This window comes from Haliaeetus leucocephalus, unplaced genomic scaffold (assembly GCF_000737465.1).
Source record: "Haliaeetus leucocephalus isolate CR32 unplaced genomic scaffold, Haliaeetus_leucocephalus-4.0 Scaffold587, whole genome shotgun sequence".
Taxonomy (NCBI): domain Eukaryota; kingdom Metazoa; phylum Chordata; class Aves; order Accipitriformes; family Accipitridae; genus Haliaeetus; species Haliaeetus leucocephalus.
The window spans coordinates 1,771,811-1,792,769 of record NW_010973023.1 but is presented as its reverse complement, the minus strand read 5'-3'; the positions used below and the strand labels follow the sequence as shown (position 1 = coordinate 1,792,769).

Sequence of the window (20,959 nt, the reverse complement as noted above, 5' to 3'; positions counted from 1 at the left end):
TGGCCCCTGCATCATTCTCTGGAGCTATCCCTGCAGCATCCCTGCAGACCCCCATACAGCATCCCGGTGGCGAGCCTGGATTTGGCACTGGAGACGTCCCATCCTGTGACACGCTGCGTGTCGGCCAGTGGCAGTCCCCAGTGCTCCCTGGAGGATGGCAGGGAGCCGACACTAGCAAGCCAGGTACTTTTAGCTGGAGCAGCCATGCAGCTCTCCAATTCATTATCACCTGCAGAGGTGGTTTTAGGAGTTATTTATAGGTAAGCATGATGAAACCTGGGGAAAAGCAATTGCCACAGTGAACCAGGTGCAAAATGCAGGACAGCCTCTCCCTCCCGGGGGAAGAACGTACCCTGCTGAACCCAGAGAGGGAGCAAACTGCTCTGGCTTTAGCATTTAAGCTCAGTGAGCCAGGTTAAGCCCATGTGGCAGCTGGACTCGGTCCATAGCTTGGTACATAACCCCGCTGCTGCTGGTGCCACAGGCTGCTGGGACTGAACCAGGCTTACAAAGGAAAGAGAAGATGAAATTTCCATCCACAAATGTTTCCTCACTGGCTGAGGGTGCTGGTATTTCTAGGAGAGGCAATCCTGTCTCCGAGCTCATCTTTCCCAGAGCGAACTCCTGCCCTGCTTATGGCAGGTGTCACGGCTCATGCTAAAAGCTGCTGTCACACGACTCTGCTTTGACAGGTACTAGCAACTGCTCCCAGCATCAATTCCCTTTCTATTAAGAATGGGTGAAAGGTTTCATACGCCAGATGTGATTGCTTAGGATGATAAAAGCAAGTCATCAGCATGGGCTGTTCAGGCATTGGCAAATCCTAAATCCCCCCCAGCCAGATATTGGCTGGCTTATGTAACCGCGTGACCTGTCTTCAAAAGCCAGCCTGGACAAATGGAGCAGTTTTCTTCCCTGAAATGCTCCCAGCCTAGATTATCTTGAGGGCGTGGGGGGGTGGAACATGGTCCCCCCCTTCACTGGGGCAGATCCAAGCAAGCTGCATCTGTTACCAAGCATCCCTCTCTGGCTCATCGCTCTCTCCCAGCAAGGGACTGGACTGCAACCCAGTGACTCGCTTTGTGCCGGATGAGACTTCGCAAAGCATCTGCTGCAAAGTTTAATTAATGTTCAGTGGGGGGTAATCAAAGCAGGGCAGAAACCCAAGGTTCATTATCTTCCGGAGGCTGCTGAAGTGACGGCGAGGCTGTCCTTTGAGTTTTGGCCACAAACGGTTGGTCCGAACGCCTTGGAGGGGTGGGTCCGAGATGATTTCAGCATACCACAAGGGAGGCTGCAGAATGGATTCAGTGATGGGCAGGGGAAGGAAGGGGAAACCACAACCAGCGGCGCTCCTGACATCAAGCGAGTCTGTTAAACAGCAATAAAAATAATATGGTCATCTCTCCAGTCAGAAGCTCCTTCCTTTTCATGTAGGACATCAGGGTCCTTCCACCCCCAATCAAGCAATTAGTCACCCCTTGCAGAACTGACCGCTCAACAAGTGGCTTGACTTTCTTTTGGCCAGGCTCCTCTGCACACAGCCTTTGGGAAAAACATGCCTTTATATTCTGCTTTTTCCCCCCCATTATAATAAAAAAACCCCAAACGTGTCATTCATTGCTTGGAAGTCCCTGAATTTCACCAATGGATTAAGCCTGCTGAGCTGTGAAGAGGCGAGCCCCAGGGCATGCTTTGGGTAAAGCTTGTTATCAAAAAAAAAGGGCTTTTGACAGGAGACTTGAGCAGGTCATGCTGCAAACGCGCAATGGGAGTTGCACTTCCAGGGATGATAACCGTCTCCGTTAATTTACAGTCATTCAAGCCCATGTTTTATGAGGGATCAGGCCTGATTAAATTAGCTTGGGTTATTAAGGTGAAAAGGTCATAAGGGTCCAGCAGACAAGAAAACCCCAATCTGGAACAGGACTGCTGAGCCAGATGTGCCTGGGATGCCGGCAGAGCCCAGCACCCAGGGCAGAAGTCTAAGCAATGCAATGTGATCCTCCCTAAGGGTGTCTTCTACAAGGGTTTTCCACAAAGCAAACCATTGTGCCTGCACCTGGCATGGGGGATATGGCCATCAGAGGAGGGTGGACGCAGGGGACAGCCCTGGGAAGGATGAGGTTTTGGTGGCAAAAGACACCTGCCAATAAGAGGAAGACCTAGGAGCAGCCCTTTAACCAGCTCCTCTCCTCTCAGCACTCATGACCCGCTCCTCCTATTGCAAGATAAAGGTGTCCTGACAGCAATAATCCACAAGAAGCATTTAATTGAGAGCTGGGAAGGAAGCAAAGGAATTGATTTTCAGCAGGGATTTCTAGGGATGAAAACAGATCCACAGAGACCTCCAGGGTCGTTAATCGTAGACTCTAGTTTTCATTGCAAACTGCACTGGGCATCCGGACACCAAGAGCTGGTGAGGACAAAACAAGAATCACAGATACAGCCGCTCTTCTGTACAGATACCGATAACCCAGAGGTGACTTTTCTTTCCCCTCCCCTTCTGACATATCTTCTTCAGTCATTTAGTGCCAAGCTGAGCTGATGCAAGCTGATCATTCAATTTTGATGGCTGAAGTAGTGGAGAAAACAGTGCAAATGCATTTCCAAGGTGACCTGCACTGAAGCAGCTCATTCCCCTGATCAGCCCAAGGAAGAAAAGCCAACATCTTTTCCTTGAAGTTGAAATATTAGAGGGAGTCAGTCACCAGTGAAGCAGCTAATGGGGAACTGCTCAAATCAGATGACCGGTGCCCTTCCTAGTCAGACCATGTAGGAGTGAGGTGCCCACATGGCGAGGCACCCATGGTGGGGCACCCTTCCCACCCATCCCAGGGGTGAACCTGCAGTACCAGGGCCATCAGGAGAGGACTGATAACCGCAGCAGAAACCAACCCTTTATGCACATAATTCAGAAATAATTCAGAATATGCCACAGCAGACCATCACTGGGACATCATCTCACACACTTTTTTGCATTCTTACCAGGCGTACCAGTGCTGGAGGATGGATTTTCACACCATGTTACGTTGTGAGGCTCCCAACATCAACCACCGCCCCAGCCATGGGTTGCTGGCACTGACCAACTTCACAGAGGAAAGGAAACAAGGAAGGACGGGCAGCTGAGGTAAGAGAGCTTCTTAGCAGTGGAAACTTGCTAGCAATTGGAAATGAGGGAAAAGAAAGGCAGGCAATAGGATACACAGCCATCCGTGGGTTTTAAGGAAGCAAGCCAAGGCATCTTACTGGACCAGCAGATCCACACATGTAATTGAATCTGGGATTGTTATTCCCCTGGTTTTCTTCTCAGTTCACACACATCTCAAAGCATGTGTATCTGGACAAAATGAGCAACTAGCCATTCTAGGAAAGCATCTGTAGGAAACAGAGGGCTGAGAAGCAGCAGCAGCAGCGAGTAAAATAATGGCTCAACTGCATCATCCTCCCAATTAAAACTTTGCCCCAAATGCACAATTTTAAAGCCCAAATGCTGTCCACGACACAGCCACTCTCCAATAGCCGCAGCCGAGCCTTTGGGCTGCAGCAGTGCTCACCCTGCCACCCTGCTCTCTCCAGGGAGCCTCAACTGGGGTCATGAATTGACCGAAGCCCCAAGAGCCTGGACGGTGTCTGAACCGCAGCCCAAATCCCGTGACGGCCACAGCTCTGGGTACTGAAGCAAGGGGGGGAAATGATGCAGCAAGGGCTGAGCAAGCCTGGGAGGGAGAAGAATGCTAGCGGTATGTCCATCACTCTGCTTTGGAGGCCAACAGCCTCCTGAAGGTAGGGAAGAAAAATTAAATGGGTTAGACAGATGGGAAAGTAATCTGCTTGGGAAACAAGGGAGAGCTGAGATCAGGAGACAAAAGGAGGACAGCCAACAGCTGGCTCCTCATGCATCATCCCTGCAAGAGTCTGGGAAGAACTTGCTCGTGCGTTCCCTTTGACAGTGGAAAGGGATGTCTGGTACCTTCCTTAGCTCATGAGTTCCACAAAAAGCTTACTTTCTCATTTTTTTTCCCCTGCTCTCTTCATCTTCTCCTAGGCTAGACCTCAGTTTTGCTTTGGAAATCAAGCCACATTATGCCAAGAAGGAAATTTCCAATCTCCTTCCATGAGCCAGCTGGCCTGGTATCAGCAGGCACTGGTACCTGGCTTCATGAGCTCATTAGCCACCAGCGTGCACCCCCCTGCAAGCTCACCCTCCTCGCAAGGAGGGACCGAGGCTTTCAGGAGAGGACACAGTCACACCCATCCAGGCATGGATGGAGCAACGGGTGCCAAGCAAGTTCCAAGCACATCCTTGTGTGCGACACGTCCTCCTCACGACCCATGTTATGCTGGACCACAAGACGCTTCTGCTAAGGATGAAATCAAACCGTCATGTCTCCTCTTCACCTTTGGCAAACTGAAGCCACAGCCAGATAGCTTAATATTTCACTTTCGTGGCTTGAAATCTGAACTCCATTCATATCAGGAACACCGCAACTGCCTTGGCTAAATACAAGGATGTTTTCTCCATTCAGAAAACAACCAGAAAAACATCTCCACGCCAGAACAAATCCTGCAACCAAAGCTTTCCCTGCTTCAGAAAGTTTCTTACCTAGTACTTGAACATAAGCAGCAGCTTGGGAGGCCAGATAGTTTCCAGCGACCTTACCCTGCAGAGGGCAGGATGGAAAGGCACAGGGAAGGAGAATCGGATTCAGATTGGCCCCAGGGGATTGCTGGCTCTAGGTGTGGAAACGTGCTGCGAGGAACATGCTGTTGGCATGGTGGAAAACCTACTAAATTAATCCCACGCATCAAAGCTGCTTTGAGATGAAGAGACAACAGTAGATGTCTACTCAGGAGTACTGGAATAGTAACAGCTTTAATTGGAGTATTTTTTTTTCCAAAAATTTTTTTCTTTAAAAAAGAAAAAAAAAAAAAGGAACATTAAAAGGTAAGTACAATAACCAGTTACTGCACAAAGGGTGGTAATGCAGAGCCCAGACAGAAGTTTTGGAGAAGGCCTTGATGTTTAGCAGGCAGAAGGCATCCAAAGGACATACGCCCAGTCCCAGCACGTGAGGAGGGACTAGATTTCAGACTGAGGACAGGGACAAATTAATGCAGTGGTCACCCCATGGGCCTCAAAACGCGCCGGCTGTGCTCCCACGGGTCTCAGAGTGCACACCATCCGAGCTGAGCACAGCATGGTTTAGGCTGTTGCTGAAATGTTAAGTTGGGTATATGGAGTACCTGAGGTAGTTAAAAAAAACAAGGGGGGGGGGGGGTAAAAAAAAACCAAAATGAACTGAAATAATTCAGGGACATCCCTGAAATACAGGAGGCTCCAACTCCTGCCCTCGCCTGCTGCTGACACCCTCAGGGGTGCCCAGCACAGGCATTCCTGCAGAGCTCCGGACCTTGCCAGGAGAATGGCGAAAGCCAAGATTTGGGTAAAACCTCAGGAGAAAGCTGTCCCTCTGCCTGCACACACGCTCCTGCAGGAGGTATTCCTTACTGCAATGGGGGATTTTTGCTCGTGCATGGAAAAATGTGCTCTTAGGGTGCCTTAGGAAAAGAGAAAGGGGACGGGTAGTGGGCTCAGCTGCTGACGGACCCTCTCTCTGTGCTATGTTAAGTTGCATAGGAAACTCCTTAAAGCCCCTGAGGAGAAATTTAAGGTGCTATTTACTTCTTGTGGGGTCCATCGAGAGTGATCATTTCTGGGGACGTGATTTTGGGAAGAGGAAAGGAGACCATTCCCTCCTGAGGCTGCTGTGCTGGCACAATCCACTGGATGCCTTTCCCATTCTTTCTCTCTTTTTTTTTTTATTAACCTGAAAGAAAATTATCCTTTAAAAACTAACCTTTCTGTGGCAGCAGCGTTTCACTATAAAGAGACTTTGCACTTAAAATAATTGTTCTGTGCAAAAATAAAAAATATTTCCCTCCCATGTAAAATATTTGAAAGCTGGGGAGCGGGAAGAGGAGGGGAGGTCATTCAAAAGCCTCAGCTATAAAACAAATGGGGGAAAACATCTGGGCACTCTGTGCCACAAATATTTAGCTCGTTGGCACCAGGTTTATAGTAAAGACTATTTACAAGTTAAACTGGACTTTAGGAGCCTTGAAGAGCCCCACTTGAAGCCCTCTGAAATCAATGGCAATGAGCATTAAGTCATGAAGCACGTCTGGAACATCTCCAGTGAGCTTGGATTTCAAATTGGGAGAAACATCTTCTCTTTTCCTTCTTTTTTTTTGTTTCTGCGTGTAAAGGGATATATGGATGGCAACAATTCTATCCCCTTTTCTGGCTTCTTCTCCAAAGCAGGAGCATCTGGAGAGTTTGCTGCCGTGGCAGGGCGAGCCACTCTCACCATCCTCCTGGTCTATCTCCTAAGGAGGTCTCTGGTGAACCCCAAACCTCCAGCTTCTTCCAGAGACGTCCTGCAGCACCCGGGTGGGATAAAGCGCAAGGGGCAGCAGCCACTTCTCCTGATTAAAAACAGTACCCATGCATCTGCAAACAGGCAATGAGCATCTCCCTGTCCTCAAATGAGAAAATGCATGTTCGCAGAGACATGAAAATAAAACAAAAAACAATCAAATGAGTCACAGGGCCTGTTAAAAAAAAAAACCAACAAAAAAACCAAGCTCCTTTTTGGTGTAAGATGCTTGTTGGGCTGAGGACATCCCAAGTTCATATGGTGCTTTACAGTCACGTCTGGGAGTCTGCCAAAGCCTGACAGTGGGGGAGGGAATTTACTGTGCTTCTTCTTAAAATACATATTTACATTACTCACGTTCATCTCAAAAATGATAATTTAAAAGCAGTTTCTACAACATAAAAAACAACCACAGCTTCCCCCCAAAGTGGTTACAACCTTTACTGCTTGTTACAAAAATTAGACTTTTATTTGCAAATGCCTAAAAAATGTGATCTCTTTTGTGATCCCTCCCCACTCCCTTGCCCCCTTTAAAGTTTTTTTTAGTAAGAAATAGTTTAACCGGTATCAATGCTGTAGGAAAAGCCATTCCCCTCTGGATGCCTTCCCATCAAGGAGAGATGTCTCCTGCTGATTTCTAGTCCCAGTGGAGAACTTGCAAACTTTGGCCTCTTAAAACCTGGGGAGAGCAACCTCCGCTTCTTTTTAAAGTCAACTGCTTAAAAAAAAGGGGAAAAAAGCACAGAAAAAAAAACCCAGCAAATGAGAAGTAGACAAAAATATCACTGCAGGAACTAGATTGCAAAATCCTCGTGGTCTTGTGGGCTGAAGGCAGCTGCCCGCAACATGTCCAAGGAGTTGACAAGGATCAGGGTGCCGGTGAGATGCTTCCAGCGTTTGGTGATGGGGTTCTTCATCTTGTCCAGCCCGGTGTGCAGCTCCTGGATCACGTCACGGTAGCTGTCGCCCATCTGGCTGCTCCAGGTGAGAAGGAAATCGTATGCTGGCTTCCACATGCCCTGCAGTGATGGGGCAGAGGGGAGAGAAGATCAGAGCTGAGCCAGGCTGGGTGGCCAGCGAGCAAGCGATGCCATCCCCAACATACCCCCATCCCAGAACAAGCACATTCCTGAGAAAAAACACCCCCAAGTTACCCCAGCACACCCAAATCCCTTTTATCCCCCCAAGGTGCTCCAGAAGAACGTGCTCTGGAGGTATCTGCAACCCTAGGGGACCCATGGAGACCAAGACCCATCCGTTCTCACCTCGCTGTCCACTGTCCCTGTCTTGTCCCGGTGCGGGGCCTCGTAGGCATCCATCTGCTGCTTGGAGACTTTGGCGAGCTTCTCCGCGAGCTCCCTCCAGCGCTGGGCCACCTCCACGGCTGTGGTCAGCAGCACAAAATCCTGGATGAGCCGGACAACCAGCCCCTGGCAGTCCATTTTCAGCAGGGCCTGAAGGGCAGTGGTGAAAACCAAACAAGAAAGTCAAGGCAGGCAGTAGATGGCAGGTGACCCATGGGACCATGCAGGGAAGTCCATCGAGAAGCCACCCCTAAAATCCTCCCACCCCCTTTCTAGCAACAGCCGGTGAAATTAGGCCATCAGGCTCAACAGACAAGTAATCCCATTAATTGAACCAAGCGCCCTACCCCTGTTCAATGAGGCTTGCAGCCTGGGCTAGCCACTGCAACCTTATTTTCAGGCAACCCCTCAAGATGTTCAGGCACCACCATAAGCAGTTTAAAGCATCCCAGGGGCTGAGAAGAACAGATGCCTTTAATCAAGGTAACTAATCCAGCATGGTCCATGAGCCTGAGGCTCCCCGAGCCTGGAGGAGCACCATCCTTCAGCATGGGTGGGTGGGCAGGCATGGGCCAGCCAGTACGTTTTGGGATGGGACTTGGACATCAGCCTCGGGAGGAGATGGGCCGGGGTAAGACCCAGGCGAAGGGCCAGTTGACAGCACTACAGGACCATCGCTCGGCTTGGGATGTTGTTGCTCTTCTCACTGCCCCTCTGCCTTCCCGTGCCAGTTCAGAAACCTCCTCCTTCTGTGTCATTTATTGACCTAAAAGCCAAGATTTTCTGCAAATGGTTTTGAAGAAGTGGGGAAGAGGAATTGCAGCAGTCAAGAGTTTTCCAGCTAGCAATAACTTAGCCAGGAAAGAAATGACAGAGCAGGGTTAGCTCCTATCTTTAGGTACCAAATCACATTAACATCCGCTCAAAGTGGAAAGCAAGTTGTAAAAGGGGAAAACCCACAGCGTGGCCCATGAAAGGAAGGGTTTAAGTGGCAACTATCAGAGGACAGGATCTGACAGACAGAATCAACATCCCACTCACCAGGGCTTCCCCATCCTCTGCCAGAGCCCATGGACTGCAACAACCTCAGCAACAACCCCTGTCCCTGGGCAAATCCCACCCTGAACCTCAAGTGGTTGCAGAAAGGTGTTTTACATTACGAAATGGGCATCCCCTTTTTAAAACATGGAAATCAAGCAAACAGACCCCACACCCTGCCTTGGGCAATAATTTGTCAAGTACCCTCTTTTTTTCCTATGGCCAGATCCAGAGCCGTGGCACCAGCAGACTCAGGATGGTGGCTCCAGGATAGGTGAACACCAAGGGGTGGTGTTCACTTCAGTAGAGGCAAACCACAGCTCAGGGATGCAGGGACAGCCTCTTCAAAGGATGCTGAACACCAGCGAGCACCCAAGGAACCACGCTGGCACATGGGTCCCCATCAGAAACATCACCCGCACTTTCAACAACAGCACAGGGCTGGTTATTACAGAAACCATGGATGTGGTGGTCCCCATGCAGCCAGAATCCTCCTGCTTTCTGCCACTGTGGGTCTTGACATCCTCTCCTGGCATGGAGGGTCTAGGCAAACCCCAGCTGGTTTGGCTCTGGGGCAGAAGAAGGGTTAAAATCTCACATAGGCGGATTCACAGGCACAGTTGGGGGAAGATGGGAACATCTGAAACCACTCCAGCAATTTGCAAAGCAAATGCATGTTGATTTTTCCCTTATCTGTTTCCAGCTTAAAGCTGGGCTCAATCTAATTACAGCTGCAGACCCACGTTTGTTTGCTCCTCCAAAGTGCTTACACTGGTTTCCTGTATAAGGAGAGAAGTCATAAACCCTCTTCTTAAGGAAGCAAGGAAAATACATTCAAAAGAGCATTTTTTTTTTTTTTAAAAAGGGCATTAAGAAGCATTTAGATCTCACACCTGTGCTGTAACCACTTCCCCTCCAGCAATGCTACCTTACCACCCAGCCCCCAGATTAATCACCCTCTCCTCTGCAGGCAGGGATTTGGATGGTCCTAAGGAAGAGCAGATTTAGCATCCTCAAACCTGCCTTTCCAGGCGGCTTGGATCACCTGCATGCAAACCCTGAAACAACCTGGTATTTAGCAAAGCAGGCTAGATGAGTCGCTCTCATCTCTTGCCAGAGGCCGAGCAGGTCTGAGGCAGTGGAGGAGGCCACCGGGAGCAAAATGTGCCGCAGGGGTTAAGAAGGATAGAGCTGCAGGAGACAGATTCTCTTGTTCCTTCTGCTGCTCGAAGTAAACAAGAAAACAGCATCAGGTAAAGCAGCTGGGAGGCGATGTAATTGAGAACTGTATAATCACTCAAAGCACCAGCTTTGGAAGAGATGGATTGCTCCCCGCCACACAGAATGTTAACTCTGAAACCTACTGATGGCCACAGAACCACCTAGTTCCTGTGCTTTTCCCCTGGTGATTTGAGCTGGGGAGGCTCAGCACACAAATTACGGGCTGGGGAAAATGCAGGAGGGTGGGCAGAGGTGATGGGAGATAGGGACAGCACGAAATCCAGGTGGGGATGGGGTGCAAGGAGGACACAGGGCCACTAAGGTCAGAGCCAAAGGGGGAATATTAGTGGTAAGAGCAACACACTTTTTTTGGCCTGGGCACAACTTGCTCCCTCTATCACAGAAAGACATGAAACACAGGGCTCTCCTGGAAGCCCTGACTGCCTGGCTGGGATTAGCAGGGCTCACAACAGACTTAATCCTCCAGCAGGCGCTTTTGGGATTACACTACAATTTCCTTCCATCCTCCTCCTCCACCCTGGACAAGCCTCCCTGGATAGCTGGATACACCCGCTGCATCTCCGTCCCTCAGTACCCAGCTGTGCTCCCTGCTGAGGCGTGATGTGGGCTGTGCCTCGCCAGTGACTTCCAAAGCATTTATTAACCTCAGAGCAGAGCAAGCTCCGAGCCTGCTCCACCAGACTAGCACACAGCAAAAGAGATGGTTTGATATTCAAATCCCAGTTCAAAGAGGCACAGAAGTGCCTCTACTTAAAAGGCATCCAAGGGAGGCTGAATTTGCATCCTGGCTCTGAAATGCAGAATCCCATTTCCCATCCTCTAATGATGGAAACCAGCATCTGGAAGAAAGCAAGCCAAGCCAGAAGACAGAGGCAACCCCAAAGACCACCTGCAGATGCGTGGCAAACCCCTGCCCATGCCCATCACTGTGACCTTCACGGTTCACTCCTGACTCTGCGAGCCTCCAGCCCTGCTCGCTCCCCCATGCACAAATAGGCAGCTTCCCCACAGTCTGTCCAGTCCTAACCCCCACATATTCTGGAGCAGAAAGCATCGCCGAGTTCACATGTGCCCACCAAGCGTGGTGCAAGCTGTTATGGAAATGGACTTTTAAAATTAATAACTTTTTTAAAAAAATAGCATTTAAATTGGAAAGCACCCCAGGGGGTCCAAATGTTATCACGCATTAGTCACCCCCCCGAAACATCGGTGGGGGAAGCGGAGATGTGGTTACCCTAAGCAGTAATATTTAGCATCCCATTAACTGCTGCAGGGATGCGTGACCCGAGCGTGGCAGGCAGGCAATGTGCCTGGGGTGGCACCGTGCCACAGCTCCCGCCTGGGTCCTCCTCAAACATGGGGAGAAAGGTCCTGGGTCCCCAAGGGGCCAGCGAGACCCACAGGGTGAGAGGATGCTCGTGCACAGGCTCCTGTCTCCACCGTCCTCGCCAGGATCCGGGTCAGGTTTTTGGCCCAAACGAGTCGCCTCTGTACGAGTGCTCCCCAAAACAACACTTGCTTTAGGCAGTAAACATGTCTTCTGCTTGCTTCTTTTGGCTGTCAGCACCCCCAAAATCACCAGTCACACACACTTAAAATACTGTGGTACACACTCACGATCTTAAATATTAATTTCTTTTTTTTACCTAACACAGGCACAGGTTCTGTGGGGCAATTTCCCTGAACATGGTGCCCGGCTGAGTCTCGGGGTGCTTAAGGCATCACTTCTGAAATGACACCAAGTGCCATCAGCCACACTCCCAGGTGGCTTGGAGAAGGTACCATCAATGCACCTGCAAGCGGCTTTTTGGGTTTTGGTTTTTTTTGGTTGGTTGTTTTTTTTGCAAGAGCAAAATTGCATGGGAGCAAGAACACAGGGTCTGCAACTGCTGCACTGGGGATGGGAAGGCAGTAAAGATTTACTGCCAGACCCAGAAAATAAAAGTGGTTTGGCTTATGCTGTCCACAGAGCAAGGAGCCTGACAACATGACAGCTGAAAGGTGTCGGGCGGCATTTCTACAGCTTTCTATTAATTGACAGGAGCACAGGGCAAGGTGTTGTGCATGAAGAGACCTTGCTGGAAGCCTGCAAGCAACTCTTTCTCCTTCTGTGCTGGAAGCAACTTGGCTATGCAAGGACAAGCCATGCCCTACAGAAAACATCCTCACCAACTTCAGCAGGGTGCAGTGTGGTGCCTCAGGGGAGCAATGTCCAGGATCTATATGTGTGGTGGGGATTCGTTCCCATGAAAGCAGAAGCACAAGAGTTGCGCTTTCCCCTCTGGACCCAAATTCAGCACACGGACTACCATTAGCCAGCAGATGCTTTGTGATGGAGGAGCAAGAGGGGCCCAACATGAGCAACCTTGGGCTGGCATGCTCCAGGCGTGCCAGCGCAAGGTCCAAGCGATGGACATCCTGCTCTGCATGACATTAAGGACTGCTTGAGCCTACCAGCAGCTCTTTGGGATCTGCACACACCAGGGACAAACAGTATCTTTTGGTAGAAGAAAGGCAGCATGCAGATACCTGCAGTCAGAACAAATGGTAAAAAACAAAGGGGAAAAAAAAAATCCCAACATCATCTTCTGTATGATCTTTAGAAGCAGCCTGGAGAAGAAAAAGCTCATTGTTTCCACAGCTCTCTGCTGACATGCCCAATGGCATTCCCAGAAGACCCATGTTTTTCCCAACAGCAGCATCTGTTGGAAGGGATGATAAATGTGAGGCTCTATAAAAACACTATATTGAAAACTCAGAGAAAGAGAGAAATGCTGTGTCTCATGACAGGCCTAACCCCAGCTCCCGAGCACCAGGTAGTGCAGTCACTGCATGGCCAGGTACCAGTGGCCCAGCTGCAATGAGGTCTTCTTGCATCTGTGCGCAGGGTTTTTTAGCAAGAGCTTCTGTGTGCTTTCAATGGGCAGAGAGGAGGGAGGGGATAGGTAGGTTTCTCTTTCTGATGTGATGACTAACTTCTGAGCAACATTCCCCCAGTTACCTTCACACACCACTGCTAGCACTAGATTCGAAAAATAACAATTAAATGCAGATTACTTATTAACTAGTCATCATGACCAGGCTTCTCTGTGCTTGGCTGCTGGTGCGTGGCTCTGCCACTGCAATTTATGTATTCAACGCTGAAATCAGAAGCACTTACTGCTTCTCCCTTCATAGTCCCTTTGAGAGGAGACAACCAACTTTAAGATGAAACAGTCAGATCAGAACTTAACCCAACCAGTTCTTCTTGCCAGCAGATGCCAGAAAGTGAGTCCATTTGTTACAAACAAAATCAGATTTAAACACAATAAAATACATTACTGCTCTGATGTCATCCCCCGAAACATCTATTTCTTCTTCTTTTTTTTTTTTTAAACCAGGCTCAGTCTAATTTCTCCATAAGCTAAGGGGGATTTGACAGCAGCAAGGGGTTTAGAAGAAGCATCATCTTCCACCAGGAAGAGAGCTCATCCTTTATCGACAGGCTCAGACTCACAAAGAATAGGAAACAGAGCCAACGCTCAGGATTAGCCTCCATTCAAACAAGGAAAATAAAACCTGCTCTGGGGCTCTGCACTCCAGGCATCCCTTGGGGAGCGGGATGTTTTCCTGCAGCTTATGGCCGTCCCCTTGAGTTAGTTGCTCCCTGAGTATCTGAAGAGCCTTATCTTTCCCTTTGTCTCCCCACTGAGGTCTGGCATAGATTTTCCACGACCTACAGACTGGCTGGGAATCCTGGAGACAAAGAGAATAGATAAAAAAAACACTTACAGGTTTGCAAATCAGTAAGGCAAACAGCACAAAGCCCTTGGAAGCATCCAACAAGAGGAGCACAGATTTCATCCCATCCTTCACTGAGGCTAATGATTAAAGGAGCAAACCCTCCCTCCTTGGGGGAACCACAGGGCCAGACACCAGCCTTGGTATTTTCCCTTCCTGGATGGCCCCAGAAAGAAGAGAGACAACAGTGTATAATGGCCAGAGGAGTGGCTCAACAGAAGCAGCGTTGGTGGCATGACCTGGCACCCGAAAGTCAAAGCTAAAACATTGCCCCATGGGCCACAAAGTGATAGCCAGGCACCGGGAACTCACTGGACAATATTTCCATGAGTAACAAAGGGTTCCGTACTCTTCCTAACACCTTACACCTCGTATTCAATCCTCAAATTTCCCCCTTATTAAAGGGAGTTTGGGAAATGAAATACTTCATTTGGCTCCAGTCCTCTTTATCCAGGCTGCCTACTTGTTATTTTATTTTGTGTGCTGCTGCCTGCACCCATCACGGCCAAGCGAAGCTGTCGCTATTCCTTAATTCGATTGGCATTTTAAACCACATGATTCGCCGTAACTCAGTTATCCTGCTTCTGCAGGAGAGCCTGTTAAGAGGCAAGAGCTGCAAATCTCTTCCAGTCATTTCGTCCTGGATTTTCTTTGGCTCACTTCATATGAAACGCTAGAAATGATCATGAATATGATTTCTCGCAAGAGACTTCCGAACAGCATCCTAGAAATACTTGCGGGCAGCACTTCCCCAAATGCCTTTCAGGACACAAGCAAGGCATGCATTTCAATTTACAAACACGATCCACAGGTGCCCTTGGTTTAGCTGCCACTCAAAAAGAGAAGGGGCAGACATAACCTGACACTATTATAGAGGAATTTGAGGTTGTTTCATGAAGGCAAAGGTATAGCATCATTCTTCACAGCAGCTGTAAAACCCTTTTCCAGTATGCTTTGACACACCTAGTGATGCAAAAGTATGTGACCTGAGATGTAGTTCACCAACCCCACTCCGTATAGGAAAAGCTTTTGTGTTTCTTGCCCTTTTTGCAGTTTTCCATCAGCATTGCCTTCAACGATGCATGCTTTGACACTGGGGTTGAGGAGACCAGCAGCTTTCAGGTAACTCCTAGAAGTGTACATCATCGAAGGCTGAAACATGAATACCCAGCAGCAGGGACCTGTCAAGTGCTATGAAACCACTGGACCAAAATCACCTTGATCTTGAAGGGCTTCAGGTTAGATACCTTCCAAAGCAAGCCTGTTGGCTGCCCTCACACAACATGTACTTATGGTATTTCACTCAACTTGTGCCTCATTTATGGCCATGATCCCATTAAACTAGGAGCCCACCAACGCGTACAACCACAGGACTGAACTTCCACATGGCTGTGCCGAGCAGCCTGCAGAAGACCTTAAAGATGGACTTCATTTTCTACAGACTGAATTAGGAAGCTTCCACCTCTCATTCACCCTCATCACGCTGCACAGCAGGGAATTAAGACCCCTCGTCAGACCTCAGACTCACCGTCATGAGCTCCTTCTGGAAAGACTTCCTCTCCTTGTTCTCAGCGTTGTTGCAGTCTTCCTTCAGCTTCTCCAAGACGGAGGCCACTCGCTCCGGCTCGCTGTCCAACTCCGCTCGGCAGAAAAAAGTGAGCGGCAAATTCAAGTACCCCAGCGCATCAGCGAAGGAGCGCCAGCTGCTGAGGTTCTCCATGAGCAGAGTCCTCACAGAGGCATAGATGTAGGTCAGGAACTTGCAGGGCCTCAGGATCTGCTCGAGCAACAGGCTGGTGGTGAGATCTGGTCCAGAGAAGTAGCTGGGCTTGACCTTGCCAACCACCAGCACGTTTTTGGTGTGCACAAGGCCTATTTTTCCCTGGTAGTAGCCAATATACCACTCCTTGGTCCACAGCTGCCCTTTTAACCTAATCTTCTCCTCACTGAGGAGGGCTATGACATCTCCTTTCTTGTACTCCAGCAAATAGTGGTTCTTGCTTTGCCTCACCACCGTCTTCAGCAGCTTGCCATACTTCAAGCTCAACACTGGCCGGTCCTGAAAAACTGGATACTTGGCGGTGGCAGCAAGAGGTGAAAGGATGATCTTTCCGACCTCGTTCTTCTTGAGGAACCGCCTCTGCCCCATCGGTTTGATGGCACTTTTCGGAGGCGGCTGCGGCGTCTGGACACAGAATTGGGTCAAAATGGCATCCTTGTCATCTTTGACCTGTATCCTTAGAGTGAAGTCTGAGAGCTCATTGGGGTCATGGGACGCAATGGGGAAGATAAGGCGGCTAACCTTGCCTAGCTTCATCTGAAAGCCCCGCACAATTTTGGCTTGCTCGCTAGCTTTCACCTCGTAGTTGGTCATGTTGGAGAACATGCAGAGCTTGAGGTCCTGAGGCCGGGAGAGAGCAAACTGATGCTTACCCCAGAGCTGGAGGGCAACGGGAGCTGGGCTGTGGGACTGTCTTGTGACCTCGTTCACCAGGAGGGTCTTGGGGGCACATTCGTGCCCGAACATGGCCACGACGGTTTTAAAGGATGGGTGAATGTGTTTTGGGCCGTAGACACCAACCGTGATCTTCTTGCTGATGTAATCCCAAACGGTGTAAGGGTAGAGGATGTTCTGCCCCTGGGCTACGGCCGCGATGTACATGCAAGGCTCCAGGTTCTCCAGCTGCACCTGGATCGTGTCCCCATATGAGTAGCTCAACTGCATCGGCATGTATGGCCCCTCTTTCATGTCGCTCCGCAGACACTGCAGTCCTACCAAACTCTTGCTCATGATGTCATTCTTGACCTCTGCCGACACTTTCATCTCCAGAATGATGAAGGTTTTCACCTCCATATTGCTGAGTTTGATCTGCAGGACCGGGCTGATGGTGCTGCACTTGTCACTGTTCAGCTCCAGCGGTGGATCCAGCATCGCTTTCATGGAGATCTGCTGTGTTTCCCCAGGGCACACATGGCCCTCTGGCACGTGGATGCTGATGTTGGTGTCTGGAAGCTGAACGGCTCCACCAGAGCTATCCAGCTTGCAGACAATGTTGGTCTCCACTGGTTGCGTCTGACCCCAGCCAGGATTTTGACCAAGCAAATCTAAGTCATGGCAAGACCGAGCCAGCTTCCTGTGGTTCAGCCACGCCGTCCTAAAATCTTCCCGGCTCTGGAACTGCTCAGGGGTGGGAGACTTCAAACCGCTGAAGAAACCCGACGATGCCGGAGCGTCTGACTTGGCCTGAAGAACGGACAGTTCAGACAAACTGTAGGAGCGTTTACTTCTGAAGAATGGATTGTCCCTTTTCACAGGCTGTTCCAGATCCAGCCTGTTTGTGGATGGAAACTCATCAAAAATGTTGCCCAGGCTGCTATTAGCAGCTGAACTGGAAACAGCTGAAGTAGGAGCCCCTGTGTCAAAAAGCAGCAAGTCAACGGCGACGTTGGAGTTGGACTCTTTGTCCGAGCTGGGCACTGTTTGCAAATTCCCATTCAGAAATGGGTTTGTCTGGACTCCGTTCAAGAACGGGTTGTTATTGCAGGTTTTTGCAGAGTTTCTTTTCAAGTCAGTCCATTCTCCAAGCAGGTCTAACTCCTTGACCCCCTCATCAGGGCTCTCCAGTAGATTGTCTATCATCCCGCTGTCCGTTAAGGAAGAGTTGCGGTAGTTTACTGGCTGGACGTAGGAGGAAGGGATGTAACCCATTTCTGTGGTGTTGTGAGCGTACCACCACTCACCTCCCGACGTGTCTAAGACATAAAGGTGGTCCCCCTTGGAGAACTTCAAAGTGGTGAAATTAGTCGGACAGTAATCCTTGATTGCTATTACTTCCTTCGCATTTCCAAAGGACGTGGGATTGTCAACCAGCAAGGCACTAGGAGAAGGCACTGCAAAGCCAAGAAGAAAACAGCACTGTAAGCAATCCACAAGAGAGTCACAACTTACTTGCAAGCATTTATTTCAGGTCAGCAATCCATGCTACTTTAAGCAGTGAAGTAAGGTAGTCTTACAACCTCTCAAACCTGGAGGTATGGTTTTTTTCCCCCCTAAAATTCTTAAACAAAACTTCTCCCTCTGCTACTTCTGATACATTCACATTCCTCTTCCCCAAAGGGTTCATGATCTAAAGGGATGGGCATTGACGCGGCTGGGAAGAGCAACCAGAGCCAAGAGAAGCAGCAACTTGTTATCTTTGCCATGCAAACAAGTGCCTTAGCAACAAGCCTCCCCCTCAATATAGGGCCCCATGCAGCTGCTCCTCTACGAGACGCCAGCATCCCAGAGCCTCACTAAACTCCCTGATGAACGATTCACAAGAAGATGTGTTGGATGGAGTTTTGAGGGAGTGGGAGTCTCTTCTTATCAGCTCTCCTTTTCACCTGGTGTGTTGGGATCTAAGCTCCTACAGGCATGTGCTAGAATGGCAGGCACGCCCTTAAATGTTCACATTTAAAATAACAGAAGTTAATTACAGGGGGTTCTCAATGATTGCTACATGGGAAGAGCCATTATCCTACCAATCTGTTCAGTGGTATCTCAAGGTCTTTGGCCACCAGCTCTTTAGCACTGCCATTGCACTCTCCATATGCAAATAGTTATCTGTGCTGCAGCTGGTGAATGCCTCCTCTTCAAAGAGATGATGTGATAACCCAAGGTAACGTAAACCCAAGATAACTTCCAGCACAGGCTAAAAGTGCTCTCACTCTGCCATAACCCTGGTCCTGCACAAGTGAAACATGTTTCAGTGAAAGAAACATCTAAGGGCATGTCATACTCCTACGTTTTCATATCACACCAGCCAAAAAACCCAGCATCTCATTCCTTTTACACAGCACCTATATTTCAAAGCTCCTCAACAAAAATTAACTCGATTTCTGAAGAAGGTCATGTAGTTTGAACCCTCAGAAAGAAGCACAGCATCACCATCCTGCAGTGCTGTTGTGGTCCTAGCAGCATCTCCAATGTCACTTTCAGCAGTGCCAGGTGAAAGTCATCTTGCCAGGGGATCCCAATTACAAGCAAGATAGCTGGGTCAAGCCTACAGATACTTACACTGTCACTGTATTTATTGGTTTTGCTCTGACTTTTAGGACCTATTCCTGTAAAAAGCACTAGAAACAAGCTGCAGATGATGTCACGTCAATGTTCAAATGTGTCTTATCTCACTAGACAGACCTAAGAAAACAAGGAGAGCTGGATTTTCACCAATACAAAGCTGCAACAGAACCTGCTTCAATAGGCTTGGGAGCTCTCTAGAGGCAAAAGGGGGATTTAAGAAACACAGGCAGCCCCTAAAATCCTGGAGACGAAGGGATGGCAGATCAGACTGTGCATCCCTTCAGTCACTATCTGCAGGCTGGCAGCACTTCTTGGACACAGAAACTACAAAGCAAGAGAAGATACAGATGAGCAGGAAAAGTCTTTAAGCATACGCTAGGGATCAAATATGAAGAAGAGAAGAGTTTGTACACATCCTAAACAACTCATCGTTAACCCACTTCCTCCGCCAGCAGGTTGGCAAAAGTCGTGAGGACATTTATTCAGCGTAAAACTATATATAAACTCTGTATTGAAACTATTTTGCCACCCTGGTAGGAAGCCACCGTTAACTCGGTGTGGCAGCCGGAGCTGTCTGCAGGATGAGGCCTTTTTGGTCTCCCCACCCTGTCCGATCAGACGGGCAAGTAGCCATCCCTGTGTGCCCCCGAGCTGTGCACACAGCCGGCGCAGCAGTAGGGTTAACACGATGTGCTGAAACCAGCAAAACCCTTGGAGAATATGAGTAATTCCTATTTTCGCATTAAAAACAATCTAATTTGCAGTGAGAGCGTTTGATGTTTGGGTCTCTTCTTGCTACACCTGCAAAAGCAATCGCTTTTGTGCATGTTTATTTTTAAAGGCCCTCGGCACATGCTTAACTTCCACCCAGAGTTATTTCTTGGGATCTCTTTCTGCCGGGGGAACAGTTAATTCCCTTCTCACTGAACACGGCTTTTATGCTGGGTAAGGTACATGCAGCTGAAGAAAAAGCAATAAAAAGAAGAAAAAGGATTATTCAAGCAACCTGCAAGCTCCCAGCTCCGGGGAAGGGGAAAACAAACCCTTGCAACCGCCTTGTTGCTGTCACCTCTCTTGGCTGCTAGATCTCTTGGTGTCAGGTCCATGCCCATCCTTGTACCCGTGGATGTGCTCATCAGCGCTTGCTGCTCTTCCCCATCAGCTGCCATCTGCTAATTATTAACCAACCCCTTCCTGGACCCTAGGGGTGAGAGGGTGTGCCCTAACCGAGGAGGGGGCATCGTCCCAACCCATCCCGTGGGGGTGCCCAGCTGTTCCTCCACACCTTTGACGTCGCAGAGGCTGTTCTCGGCGAAGCCCTCGCTGAGGTCGATGAGCGTCCCCTCCGACTTGCACCGCGGCAGGCCACCCGAGTTGGCTGCCCGGATCCTCTGCGCCGCCATCTCTGGCCTGCCGACCCCCGTGGTCCCGGGGAGCGCTAGGCAGCCATGGCCTCTCCGCGATCGGAGCCAGCTACGGGGACCCTGGTGTCACCTTGGGGAACCAGCCTGGGGGAGAGAAGCAAACCCCAGCACATTAGCAAAGGCTCTGGGTCCCACCATGCCATCCACACGCCGATGATGCTCTCCCTGGGCACAAGCCAACCCTGTGGTGGTGATACAGGAGAACATCCTCATGTTCTCCATAAAGCATCATGAAAGATAACCTGGATGCTCCTAATAAGCACGGCACTGCCAACAAATCACCGAGGGCTTTGGGTAGCGAGGGCAGCCTGGTCTTGCATGATGCTACTGCTGGCCACCACCCCGTACGAAGCATCCCTCTTGCCTTTAAGAGTTATTTGGGGATACATTGCTCCCAGGCTTATAAATTGGTCCTTCTCCCCATTTTGTAAGAGCTTTCAGGGCATTTGCACATTGCTGTAATACATATTTATAAAACCATCAAGCACTCAGATGTTGTGGGACCCCAGGGCAGTGGTTAGCAAGTGTGGAGGGCCCACAGGACCAGGTTTTTTGCACGGTCAGCCGTGTCATCACTCTCTCCCACCGCAGCACTGGGATCTCCTGGGATGGGGACTGGCTCTTCCTGCTTGCTCCCTGCATCCCTCCCCTTTGCCCAGCTGACCAGGC

General features: G+C 49.6%; 1 protein-coding gene across 1 annotated transcript; it reads right to left on the bottom strand.

The window, feature by feature from the left end:
* Positions 1–7,234: 7,234 nt before the first annotated feature.
* SH3BP4 (SH3-domain binding protein 4) lies at positions 7,235–20,269 on the bottom strand. The gene is made up of 4 exons (XM_010577902.1): positions 20,152–20,269; positions 15,333–17,695; positions 7,706–7,894; positions 7,235–7,459 (listed from the first exon to the last, which is right to left on the bottom strand). The coding sequence occupies exons 1-4, from the start codon at positions 20,267–20,269 to the stop codon at positions 7,235–7,237; spliced, it is 2,895 nt and encodes a 964-aa protein (XP_010576204.1).
* Between the last annotated feature and the right edge of the window lie 690 nt (positions 20,270–20,959).

Excerpts from the sequence above, each read along its gene's own strand:
- SH3BP4 (XM_010577902.1), bottom strand. The coding sequence starts at position 20,269 with ATGGCGGCGCAGAGGATCCGGGCAGCCAACTCGGGTGGCCTGCCGCGG. Across the intron at positions 17,696-20,151 it reads CAGCCTCTGCGACGTCAAAG|TGCCTTCTCCTAGTGCCTTG; the intron begins GTGTGGAGGAAC and ends TTGGCTTTGCAG. Across the intron at positions 7,895-15,332 it reads TCCAGAAGGAGCTCATGACG|GCCCTGCTGAAAATGGACTG; the intron begins GTGAGTCTGAGG and ends ACTGCCCTTCAG.